Source organism: Camelus ferus, chromosome 24, assembly GCF_009834535.1.
Source record: "Camelus ferus isolate YT-003-E chromosome 24, BCGSAC_Cfer_1.0, whole genome shotgun sequence".
NCBI classification, from domain to species: Eukaryota; Metazoa; Chordata; class Mammalia; order Artiodactyla; family Camelidae; genus Camelus; species Camelus ferus.
The window spans coordinates 14,809,511-14,822,912 of NC_045719.1; the positions used below are offsets into that span (position 1 = coordinate 14,809,511).

Here is a 13,402-nt window from a genome sequence, read left to right on the forward strand (position 1 = left end):
TAAAATGTCGAATCTCTCTTGCTCCATAGTAAGCATTTTACATTACAACTATTCTAACTTCTTAAAAATTTGAATTTAGTCAGTCATTTTCACTAGGTTTAAGCAGATTGTTTAAATCAGTTTTATAAAAGAATACTCCATTCTTAGCTACTATTGGTGACAACAAAACCTGCGTACTTTTTGTTTTCCTCTTAATCACTGACAACACAGCAAATATATTTTGTTTACATCATAACACTACATTAAACAACTAGGAAGGTTGAAGAAAAAAGCTGTTAATCTCAACCAAATATCACATCTAACCTGGTGCCATATATACAAAAACCTTTAATTCCAACAAATGCCTTATGAGAATTACCCATTTATTGGTTAGGAGGTCTACTAATACAAAAACCTCATGTTCATTGCTATAGGAGAGGAAAAAGAGTCCCAGAAATATTACAAAATATAAGAAAAGTGGCAAAAATTGCAAAATAAATGACACAGACCAGTAGTCTCTGTTATAATCGGAAACCAATTTTCTTACCAACTAGTAAATACATCTTTCTCCCCAAATTAATCAAAATTAGTCTCTATCTTGAAAATTAGTATATATTTTCATTTAGTACCAATGACAAGAAAAGAAAATATAAAGAATAATGAAAATTTTGGTTAAATAGGAAGAAATCTCCACAGGTGGGGGAAATTACTTTATCAACTTTGATTATTTTTCTATTAATTTTGTTGTTTCAATGATGCTTAAATTTAACAAATCACCAGTAAGATGTGGACATATGAAAAGGGGTTTGTTTTATGGTGGGTTGGGGAGTTCTCAATAAACAAATTAGATCTTCCAAAATAATTATTCATTGCAACACTATCTGTAATTAAAGACTAGAAAATTCTCATGTACATCGGGGGGACTGGTTAAATAAACTACGGTACATACATTAAATAGACTCACTATGCAACTTTAGGAAAAAGGGGAAAAATCTCTATACATCACTATAAAGTGCTCCCAGGATATATATATAAAGTGAAAGAAAAAGGCAACAGCAGAAGAAAATGTATTTTTGCAAAAGAAAGGAAAGAAGATATAAAAAGTTACGCATGCATTTGCTTATACTGTCAAAGAGAAACAACTGAAGGATAAATCTAACAAATGCTACCACGTATAAGAGAAAAGAAAAAAAAAAAAGATGAGAAAGGGGAAGGGCCTAAATAGAAGCTAGAGCTCTGTGAATGTACTTTGTTTCACAGTTTTGACTTTGGAACAATATAAATTTCTACGTAACTAAAAATTAAATCAAAAAGAAAAAGGCAAGTACACACACATATGAGTTCTTAAACTGAAATAATACTTTCTAAATACTGGTGCAAGAAGACACTGGGCACTCAACAAAGAACATAAGGAGCAAAGGAAATTTTTCTAAATGTATACGGCAGAAATGGGTTTCATCCTTCAGCCACATCACATTCAGGCTGATGAGGTTAACTTTTCCCTCAGCCACCATGTTTCTCTGAAGGGTTAATTAAGAAGTCCTCCTTCAGTTTTTCTTCATGCCAAAAAGTCAAGGGCATCCTTCTCTTTTTGCTTTCTGTTTTTCCTCCTGCTTTATTAATTTTTTTTTCAGTTTACAATGTGTCAACTTCTAGTGTACAGCACAATCCTTCAGTCATACATGAATATACATATATTCATTTTTATATTTTTTTCACCACGAGCTACTACAAGATACTAAATATATTTTCCTGTGCTATACAGTATAAACTTGTTTACCTATTTTATATATACCAGTCAGTATCTGCAAATCTTGAACTCCCAGTTTATCCCTTCCTGCTCTCCTCCCCACTGGCAACCACAAGTCTGTATTCTATGTCTGTGAGTCTGTTTCTGTTTTAGATATAAGTTCATTTGTCACTTTTTTATGCTTTTTGCTAAAATCTAGGGGAAAATATTAAAGAATATTTAAACAATCCTCTAAAATACTGTTTATACCTGACTATTCACTGAAGTATCATGGTATCTTACAGAGTAACAGCAATTACTACAAAGGCAATCAGAAAAAGTATACTACACACTTAAAGGAGAAAAAATACTTTCTTCCTTCTTATCAAAACAAGATGCAGCCCAAATTATACTATTCAAGGACAATGCCTGGGTTTAGCAGAAAATACAGTAAATCAAGAGCAAACACAATACACAACAGATAATAGGATAGATAACAAAAGTTATCACCATTTTAGAAAAATCATACAGACATGTTAATTGAAACAAATACAAAAAAAGGAGTAGGTGAGAGGAAAAAAGGTAACAGGCAAGGAGTGGAGTGAAAAGAATCTGGAAACTGATACTACCACAGGAAATATCTGTATATAATGAAGATTCTTTTCCATCAATGTGTGTTTCCAACCACTGTACACTACCTTTAATTGACCAATCTGATGATGAAAACATGGCATTGTTAAGTAAGTTTTATGAGGTAAACATTAACATTTATTTCTCAAATAGAATGGGTGAAAAGTATGATGACTCACATTAATGGTAAAAACTAGAAGTCTATTTCTAGACAGAGAATCTTATTTAAAATGGACAGAACACTCTTGAATCTTCAAAGAGTATTATTCTCTTATAATGAAATTTTATTAAAATGAAGTCAGTACCTCATCATATCACATTCCCAGACTTCAAGACCAACATAACAATAAAGCTAAAGGGAATTGCCTTAAAGTACCAGGGAAAGAAGCTGAAGAAACTTTTCTTCTATAGTTTATCTGAACCATTTGGGATTCTTTCTTTAAAATTTGCCTAAAGTGTTCAGCTACAGTAATGCCTACACCCACTTTTAAAGGCAAAAGGCACTGAATTCCTCTTTACGTGGAGATGTTGGCAGAGACCTGAGAATATAATGTAATTAGATAAATACAACCAAATCATGACCACACTGTTCCTATAAACCATCTGTACCAAATCACTCTAATAGACTATTAAAAAAAATAAATAAGCCTACATCCAGTACACAGATAACCAGACATCAGATTTGAGAATCTTTCTCTAGAGATAACTGAACAGCCCCAAATAAAACAACTATAAGTAATAAAAACTGGCAACCCTCAAGCCTGTTCACAGCCTCACCAACCAATAAAGAAGTCCACAAGCTGACAAATTGTTCTATGCACAATCAGGGTTTTAATACCTCAAGTTGAAACAAAAAATAATCCCAAGGGCTCACCAGACATTTAAGGAAAGTTTCCAATATGAAAAAGAAACCAAAACAAGCTGAAAAATAATACAAATGGAAGAAAAAGCACAGGATAGAAGAAAACTTAAAAACTGAAATAACCAAACAGTAATTCATTAATATCCTCAGAGTTAAGATACTTTAACACGCGACATCATCATCATGGTACAAAAGGGAAATCCAAAGAGCAAAGAAAAAACAGTCTCACTAGATGGGTGAAAGATGAAGTCAAGTATATTCCCGAGAAAGTAAAACAAGGACAGAGATAGAGATGGACAATATTAGAAAAAAGGTAAGAATATTAGAAGAGCAATTCAGGAAGTTCTACGTCCAAATAACAGTAGTTCCCGAAAGACCAGACAAAAAAACAGGGAAGACATTAACAAAAAACAATATAAAAAAATTCCTCAGGGCTAAATTATGTGTGTGATCAGCTAATTAAAAGGAACTGCTCAGTAAAATGAGTGAAAAAGGAGTTAAATCAGGCCCAATAGGAAATTTCAAAATAGCAGAGATAAAGAACTTCTAAAAGCTTCTACAGGTTGTAGGAAATAGGGGGATATGTACTGCAATGGCATCCAGCTTCTTTCAAGCAACATTAGAAGCTGGAAGAAAGTAGAACTATTCTGAGGGAAATGATTTCTAACTAATAGTATATACAATCAATCAATCAATCAAGTATGAAAGATAAGAACATTTTCAGACATTTATTCCTCAAAAATTTTACCTTCCAAGCAACCTTTCTTAGGAAGCTACTGGAGAAGTCCTTCATCAAATCAAGGAAATACATCAAAAAAGACACGAATGAGAGGTTACAGAGAAGACAAAGGAAGGAAGTCTCCAGGATTACATTTGTGGAGAAGGCCTTCAAGAGCAACCAGTCCACAATGGAACAGAACAGTGTTTCAAAACTTTTATTTCACTCTCTCTCTCCATGAACCATTTTAGACATTTTCCTAATTGGCTTCCCCACAAAGAATATTTTTCAGTAATTCTACAGATACACTGTGTATCCACTTATGTACTGTGGTCCTTTGGAGAGCCAAACCATTGTGATATCTAAGATTTTTTTCACACCCCAAGAACCAAATTTTCAACCCACTAAGGGATGGTATCATTCCCCATTGAGAAAGCATGGAATAGAAAGAAAACTAGGGGGAAAGGAGGAAGGGGAGTAATTAAGCTAAATCTTCATCAATTATAATGAGAAGCCAATAAATAAAAACTTTAAGTCTTAAATAGCCATATAAAATTATTACTTAGAAACACAAAATACCAGAGGAAACCACTTGGTGGGACAGGGATACAGAGAGCAGATTATTGTTGTCTGTTCCTTGGAAGTCTTTTTAGCATCATGTCTCGGCGCACATATTATTTTGATAAATTAAATTTTTTTAAAAGTAAAAGTTATTATGGGCTTTGGAATTCAGGAAGACATTTGCAGTATAAAAAATATATATATTTTTAAAAATATGATAATTTTCTGGGCCCCCTAAGCACTTTGGCATATTGGATATGCCTATCTCTATTACAATCTATTGTATTTTAAGGTCTTGGAAATTAGAATGTATCATAATTATTGACCAGATTACAAAGTTATATGTAGCACATCTTCCTTATCTCTGTATCTCAATGCAAAGTATACAGTAGGAAATCAATATATACTTGTTGACTGAGTAACAAAAATGTTAAAAGTCCCTATAAAACAGAATCATAGGATTAAAGGTCTAGGAGAGGCCTTAATAAATAATCTAGCCAAATTCTCCTGTTTTCAGAGAATAAAACTATCTGGATAAATGGTCTATTCAAGTTATCCAATTAACTCACGGCTACGATTTTATAAAAACGTGGACACTCTGGCACCTGACTCATTGCCCTTTACACTTCAACATGAATTTTCCATTGATGACAGAAATAGTTCAAATTCCATCACTTTATCCCAGAAAAAATACATTTTGCCTCATGTTGAAAATATGTTATGCCAGGAACTGCTTAAAATATGTATCCTGAAATGGATTCGTTTAATTTGTAAAGATAACCATAATATTCTAAACTTTTTATCAAATTAATTTACCTTGCTGGAATTAAAATAACATAGGGAGAAGAAAAATTATGAACATTTAAACAAAATAAATCTACAAATATTCCTAACTATACAAGTGCAACCAACTTCGTGATCTAAAACATACCACTCTCATATGTGGAATCTAAAAAACAAAAACAAAAACAAACAAACAAACAAAAACAAAGCGTAAATACAGGACAGAAATAGACTCACAGACAGAGAATACAGACTTGTGGTTACCAGGGGGGTGGAGGGTGGGAAGGGATAGACTGGGATTTCAGAATTGTAGAATAGATAAACAAGATTATACTGTATAGCACAGGGAAATAAACACAAAATGTTATGATAACTCACAGAGAAAAAAATGTGACAATGAGTGTGTTTATGTCCATGAATGACTGAAAAATTGTGCTGAACACTGGAATTTGACACAACATTGTAAAATGATTATAAATCAATAAAAAATGTTAAAAAAAATAAATAAAAATAAAAAATAAAACATGCCACTTAAGTTCTCTCTGTATGTTTGGGAAAATCTTTAAATAAGCAATTAGGAGGCATTAACATAACAGGTTATATATTATACTGACCTAAAGATTATTTTATTAGGATGCTGAAATATCCTAATTAAACGATGTACTTTTAATCTTGCCCTCTAAAAATCTATCCCACGTCCCTTAAGTTTTTTTCACACTGGAAAAGAGTCACACCAAATACTGCTAATTCACTTTACATAAAATAAATTTTACCTATCAATCTTATTACAAAAACATTTACCATTCAAATCAGATTAAGATTAAATATTTATTTAGATATTATAAACACTTCCTCCACATAACACTAAGCAAGATAAAAAATACAATAAACTTAATATTTTTCATATAATCATAGTATTACTTTTGTCACAAAAGAATATGTTGTTTTATTTACAGGGAATAAACAAAGAGTCAAAGTTCCTGCCATCATGGAGCTTATATTAATTTTACAATTAGAACTACAAAAACATTTTCATTATGAAAAAGTAAAATGAAATCACTTAATTTATAGTCATTTGAATGGCTGTCTGCTTACTTGATTGTAACTTCCATAAAAGCAAGGACTGTTTTTTTTCAACACTGTATTCCCAGGCTCCAGCAGTCAGCAAGCTGTTCAGTGTTTGTTGAATGACTTCCAAGTTACAGAATTACCTTTCCTAACAAAATAAAACCTCATTTAAAAAATAATAATAAACCTCATCACATACCACTGATGTTGAGGTCATAATCTCCCGCTGTAATCACATTAGCTACTAATCCTTCTGCAGGTTGACTGCCAGAAACAACGTCACTCAAAAGCTTCCGAATGGCTCCAGGCTGAGGTGGCTGGGTGATAATGTTGCTCACCACTATCTTCAAATTTTTAATAACGTGAAGCTGATTATTAGGATCTCTCATATGAACTTTAAAAAAAGAAAAAAAGAACTTGAAATTAATCCTACACAAAGCATAACAAGCCACTATTACAACAATTTAAAAATTGAGTTAATGTTTCACAAACAAAAAGGATGCCCAATTTGGAAATCAGAAATTCCAAGTGGAACAGTTTTCCAGAACACAACCGACTTACAACATTCCATTATATTCCAAAAGGGCTAGCTAGACAGTCTAACCTTCCCCTCCCTCAGTGCTAGTGCTCAGAAGTATACTCTCTTCCTAGTCCTTTCTTTCCTCTTATCTTTGGGGTTGCCAGGGACCATCCATACAAAATCTCTAATTCTCATCTCACCCTTAGGCTGGTCCAGGACAGTGTGAGGTCCATGATATCAACACTGAAAACAGTGAAAGGGAAGAAAGAAGAATTACATGATGCGTGCAGGCTCCCTCTGCTTCCCCAGTCGCGATGCCTGCATTCTCAGCCCCTCTTCTACTATCATAAAAATCAATGCCCACTCTGGTGCAGGATGTTGATAGTTGGAGGGGGGAGGCTGTGCACATGTTGGAACAGGAGGTATATGAGAACTCTCTGTACTTTCTGCTCAATTTTGCTGTGAACCTAAAACTGCTCTAAAAAATAAAGTGTATTTAAAAGAAAAAAAATATCAATGCCCAGATCCCTTCTCCTAACCCATGCCTCCTGCCTCTACCCTGCTACAGGCCTTGTCTCAGTCTGTGAGTTATAGCCAGTAGTTCAGAGCTTCAGGCCAGGGAACAGGTTCTCAGGCTACTGTAGCAACAATGCCACAGTGCATAGTAGGCAGTGTGAACTTATTTCTTCATATAAATATAATCAGACAAGATGATGAGTTTCCATGGTAGTATTAGAAGCAGTCCATTGTACTGATTAAGGACCCAACTTCTGAAATCAGACTTTATTTAAAATCCCAACCCACCACTTATTAAAAACTTTTAAACTTTTCTGTGCCTCAATTTCTTCATCTATAATATATGAAAAAAATAACCTACTTCCTAGTTATTTTAAGGGTTTAGGTGAGATACTGTTAGAAGACACAGTAAGTGCAAAGCACTTAGCACGTGCCTGACACGTACAGTTAAGTGCTCAAGAAGTGATGGAGGTGGCACGTACAACATACTCTATTTCAAGTACATCATGGATCATCGTACACAATTATGAGACAATTCTGGAAAACTGACTTTGGGTACCTACCCTTTAAAAATACGACATTTGTCCCCCAATGGAAAATGCTTTACACCAAACTTTTAAGTTCAGGGATGCTTATGTTTCAAATAAAGTTACATTTGTTAAAAGCTGTCTTCCTTAATTTCCTGCGTATTCTCTCTGTTGACTTCTAAATTTCTAATTTAAAAACATGAGACAAAAATCTTTTAAAAATACTACATGTAGCATGAATATGTGCAGTTGTACTGTAAATCTAAATATATGTACAGAAAGTATACATGCAAATTCCATTATAATGGTTACCTACAATGACGGAAGGAAAAAAATGGGACTAAAGAAGGGTGAAAAGGTGATTTCAACTCTATGTTTCTTCTTAAAGGAAAATAAAAGTCACCAAGCAAACATGCCAAGATTTGTTGGCTCTGGGTAAAGGGGAGCTGGATGTGTCCTGTTTTCTCCGCATTCGTCTATAATTGTTTACTTAAGTAATTTAGAAAACATAAACACATACAGGCCTCTCCCCCTAATTAAACTTCTCAGCTGGTCTATGAAACAGGGAAACCAAAAAACAGGAAAATACTATGGTACATTTCTGATATTTTTAGAAACATATTGCACAAGCAGTTTCCCTAAAGTTGATCCATAATTGCCAAACAACATAAGCAGCAGTGCTGTATTAAATCTCTCTCAAAATTTTAAATTGGTTTAGTGTTCTTAAGCATTAATACAAAAAGGTTATTCTAGTTGTGCCCTATATTCAGAATGGGTTTATCAGTTACTGGGTTATTTAGTCCTTAGGTAATCCTACTAATAATCCAGAAATGAGTTAGGTGTGGCAGCTAGCCTCTGAAATGACAGCTAATGATCCCGGTACTTACTGGTACACACTCCTGTGCAGACCCCTCCTCCACCCCAGGATTGGTATGTGTGACCAATGGAACACAGCATGAGCAACGGTATACTACTTCTGAGATAAGGTTATAAAAGAGTACGGCTTTCATACTGGGTTCTCTGATCGCTCTTGGGAGAATTTAACTACCAGGTCATGGAGACACTCTGGGAACCTACGGAGAGGCCCACGGAGAGGAAAGAATTGAGGTCTCAGGCCAACATCCAGTGAGGAAGTGAGATTTGCCAACAACCACAGTAGTGAGCTTGGAAGAGAACCCTCCAGCCCTAGATGGCTACACCCCTACAGACAGCTCCACCACGAGCTCAAGGGCTAAGCCACTCCCAGGTTCCTGAGAAACAGAAAGAGAACAAACACCTCGGGTTTAAGGTGCTAAATTCTGGGGTAGTTTGGTAAACAGATTAGCAATACACTGGAGTATCACAAAACCAACTTAATAGAGAGAAAAATAAGAGCTAAGAATAATTCAGAGAAATGCTCTTAAATCACACACACAAAATCCAAAAGCTTCAGAACTAATTATACGGAAGCTTCGTTAAGATTAGTTCATAAAAGGTGACTTTATATATCTTATAACATCTCAACTTCAAAATGAAATTCACTTCTTCTGTAGGTTACTATATAAATACAGTTTCTTGAATACTATTTTACAAAGTAACATTTCCCAGTATGTGATGCTCACAGAATACTGGTTGCTCAAGACAGTTAAGAGTTGTTTCCGAAAAATCAATTCCATGTTCAAATAAATTTGGGAAATACTGGATTTTTTAAAAGGTCTCTTTACAGCAGGTGTTCCCAGAGTCGTAATGTGTCAAATGACACTGTAATTCTTCCAAACAGGGGCTATATTAAACAAACTTATTTGACCACAAATTTTTTTCACAGTACATATAATACAACTGGTATTCTGTGGAATATATTTTGAAAAATAAAATGATATCTTTTAGCACACAAAACTGTATATTTAAAAAAAACTCAGTTGTTTATAAACCACACAATTCTTCCTCCCCCCCAACAGAAAATTACCTCTAAGGTTTTTAGTATCTATTATGTGTTGAAATGGTAACATTTTGGAAATACTGAATTAAATAAGATAGATTATTTAAACTACTTTCACTCATTTCTTTTCACCTTTCTTACAACATGACTACCAAGTAACCTAAAGTTATTTATGTGACTACTGGACTGCACTGCTCCCTTGTGTGAATAAATGATTCTAAATACTGGCAGGAGATAAGGTGACTTAAGAACACGTTGAGTCACATTGCGTTTTTAAATCTTTCTCACCTATAAGACTGTGGACAAGGTGACATCCCTATGCCTCAACGTCCTCAAATTTAAAATAGTGTTAACATTATCTACCTCACAGGATTCAAACACTAAAAAAGAAAAGCTACATAAGCAGGTATCAGGTATGAGCATCATTATTCTTTATTATGTTAATTATCATGTTAATGTTAATCATTATGTTAATAACAAGCAAGAAAGCACACAGTTCAAAGTCAAACTGGCCCTCACCTGTTTTGTTTTTTTAATAATTTAAGAATGTAGGGCACATGGTTGTTTTTGTTGACTTAATACAACGGGAGGAGATGAGACTGATGGCTAAGGTACAGGCTGAAGAAAATCCAAGAGTTTCCAAACTTTGGTTTTTTTGATAGCTCCCTCTCTCCTTTAAACACAAAAGTGGACTTATAATTGAGCTATTCTCCCAAAGAATACACATCTATAGCAATATAAACACATAAATTTATGGTACAGTATTGTTTTTTGTGGAGAAGTCATCATAGCCAAGTAAGCATCATGGTCGTCCACTTGACACAACTTTATTATAGAACCTTTTATTTTATACAGACTTAACAAGGAACTTTACCTATACTTTTCTATGTTCTGTCTGCAAAGTACAGGTAAAGATATTGGTTAAATCACGCCTGGAGTATTCCGCTTACTTTTCCCTAGTAAATAATCTAAAGCTGGAGAAAACAGGTAGCTCTTCAATAAAAGACATTACCCCATGGATTTAAACTTTTATCCCCAAAAAACACACTTCAGGACTTTTCTATCCCTATAAATCTAGGTAACTCCAACTATCTCAATTAAATTAACTACAACTTGTTCTTACTTCCTCGTCCCCCAGGCCAAAAAAGGCTGCGGCAAGTTTCATTACTTTTATAATACTTTTTATTTTCTTGAGAGGTTAAGTAAAATACTGGATAACTAAGAAAATTCTCAAAAGATAAAAAATTTCTAAAGTTTTTTAAAAAGTTTAAACTCTCAAAAGAAAAAAAGTAAAAGCGCCTCACTGCTAAAGAATGTAATGTTCAAGACAAGTTTGAAAGCCCAGTTTAACTCCCAGGGGAGGACAATTCGTCTTCTTTACTAAGACCTCGTGGTCTAAGAGGCAGCATCTTCTTACCCTCACCTGCCTTGCCACTTTCTAATTCCCTCTCTATGGCCGCTAAGAAGTCTCAATGCCCTTCTCTGGGGCTCATGTTTTTTACACTAATTACCCAACAGCCTGGCTTGTCCCGTGAGTGCCTAGAAAAACTGGAGGCTAGGACCACGCAGTCTTGACATCCTCTCTCATGGCCCCTCCTCCTGTGGCCACCGGAGACAACGCGGGGCCCCAGACCGACGCCACTCCACCGGCTCCGAGATGTAAACATCGTCCTTCTCTTCCCTGCCCGCCCCCAACTTCCCTCTCTCGGCCCGGGCTTTGCGGCAGCTCAGAGAAAAAGGGAGGAGACCACATACCCTCGGAAGTGAGGCGAGAGAAGGGCTTAAGCAACTCCGCGAAGCTAAGGTGATTGAGACGAGTGAGCCGCTCAGCTTCGTCGCTACACAGCGCGGCGACACAGGGGACGAAGGAGTCCGGAATGAGCTCCTGCACTGACTGTACACACTGGGCCATCACCGCGGGAGAGGCAGCGGCGGCGCCCGCCGTCCGGCCCACTCTCAGAGGCTGATCCTGCGGCTGCAGCAGCTACTGCCGCCGCCCGCCGGCCTGGCCCGGCCGGGCGGGGCCCCGCACTGAAGCCTTGAGACCAATAGAAGGAACAGACGCCGCCGCCTCGGCTCCAAGGGCACCCGCCACCGACCCCTCCCCGTCACCGCCGCTCCTCAGCGCTCGCCCCGGCGTCCTCGCATTCCACCCTGATAGGTGGAGACGCCGACAATCGCCAGTTAATCCTCTCGACGGCAAAGCCTTGGTCACTGCCCGACCGGAACCGCCATGTTGAGGCCGAACCCTGACCCACCGGCGTACTTATCCCGGCAGCCCCCGCGCTCGTCCCTCACGTGACGGTGTTAAAGGAGGCGATAGGGGCGGGGGAAGAGAGCCGAGAAGAGGGAAGTGAAGAGCTACGGAGGCCGGTCGGGAGGCTGGAGCCGGAAGTGCGACGGGTGGGCCCTGCTGGGCGGGGCTAGGGCGGGACTAGCAGCATGGTGGGCGGAGCCAGGAGGGGAGGCTCGCGATGATTGGCTTGGTTCTCACGCACTTGGCAAAGCCCGGCGAGGTGCGACTGGGAAAAGCGCAGGGCGACGTTGGTGGTCCGTGCTGTCACAGTGATAGAGGCGTCTGCTTGCCTTTCACGCCGAATGGGCCCGTTGGAGCCCTAGAGGCCTCCCTGGAAACGGTGGGCAAACGATGTGGCTGTTTGCGCTGCTTCCTGCCCGCTCGCCCTGCCCTTCCCACGCTCTGGTGGAGCGTCTCAGGGCACCTGCTCACCGGAGAGAGCGTGCTCCCCGCCCGGTGTTTGGGGGCTTCGCTGGAGCCGGCCTAAACAGGCCAGGTATCGTTTGAACACAACAGTGCTTTTAGAAAGCTTTTAGAAAGGACTGCCAGTGTGCAGAAATGTGCTGTGGGCGCTGCAGTTAACTCAAGTGTAAGAGAAAGTCCTGCGCTGCTGCATTCTTGTTGGTCTCACGGAAAGGGTGTGCCTGCAAACATCCGACCCGTTCATCAGCAGCCGCTTCCTTTTTTACGCTCTGCTTTACAGTGATGGAAGGGCGAGAAGCCAGTAATTATGTACCGAAGGGAGGCCTGAGCTGGCTTCTGTTCCTGACTTAATTTTTATAGATTTTTTCCTCTAAATATGTAGAAGTGAATGAAAGAAATTTTACTATAATGTCATTCAGCTGACTGGATTCCTTCAGAATTATATGCCAGAAATATAAGGCAAGGAAAAATGCAACGCTGTATCATGATTTTATGGTCTTTGACTTAAAGGAGGCTTCCCCAGCAGCATTACTGCAAATTGTCGGATTGTTTGGCACCCTGAAGTTTCTACCATGGTAAGAATTTATGACAGGTATGTCTCCTGTAAATTGAAAAATGGGAGGTAGGAAAGGACAATAGGGCATAATGACATGACAGCTTAGCCACAGATCAATCTAGAAAAGATAACAAGTTGAGGATCTAGAAATTCATTTCCTTAAAACTATCTGTGCTTGAGGACCTCTTGGAAATTCTTCTTTTATCCCCAGGGATACACATTCCCTTTTGAATACCTCTAATATATCCCTTACTCTTTATAATGTAAGAATCTCATACAACTGAATATGACTCAAATTACAAGATGTGTTTTTTGG

General features: G+C 37.5%; 1 protein-coding gene across 2 annotated transcripts in view; it reads right to left on the bottom strand.

The window, feature by feature from the left end:
* The window catches only part of TRAPPC8 (trafficking protein particle complex 8), a 65,838-nt gene extending 53,785 nt beyond the window's left edge, over positions 1-12,053 (bottom strand). For both annotated transcript variants that reach the window (XM_006187154.3, XM_014561290.2), the window contains exons 1-2: positions 11,567-12,053; positions 6,530-6,724 (exon numbers count right to left, since the gene is read on the bottom strand). In XM_006187154.3, coding sequence (XP_006187216.1) covers positions 6,530-6,724; positions 11,567-11,723 — 352 coding nt within the window. In that variant the 5' untranslated portion in view covers positions 11,724-12,053. The remainder of the gene's footprint in view (positions 1-6,529; positions 6,725-11,566) is intronic.
* Between the last annotated feature and the right edge of the window lie 1,349 nt (positions 12,054-13,402).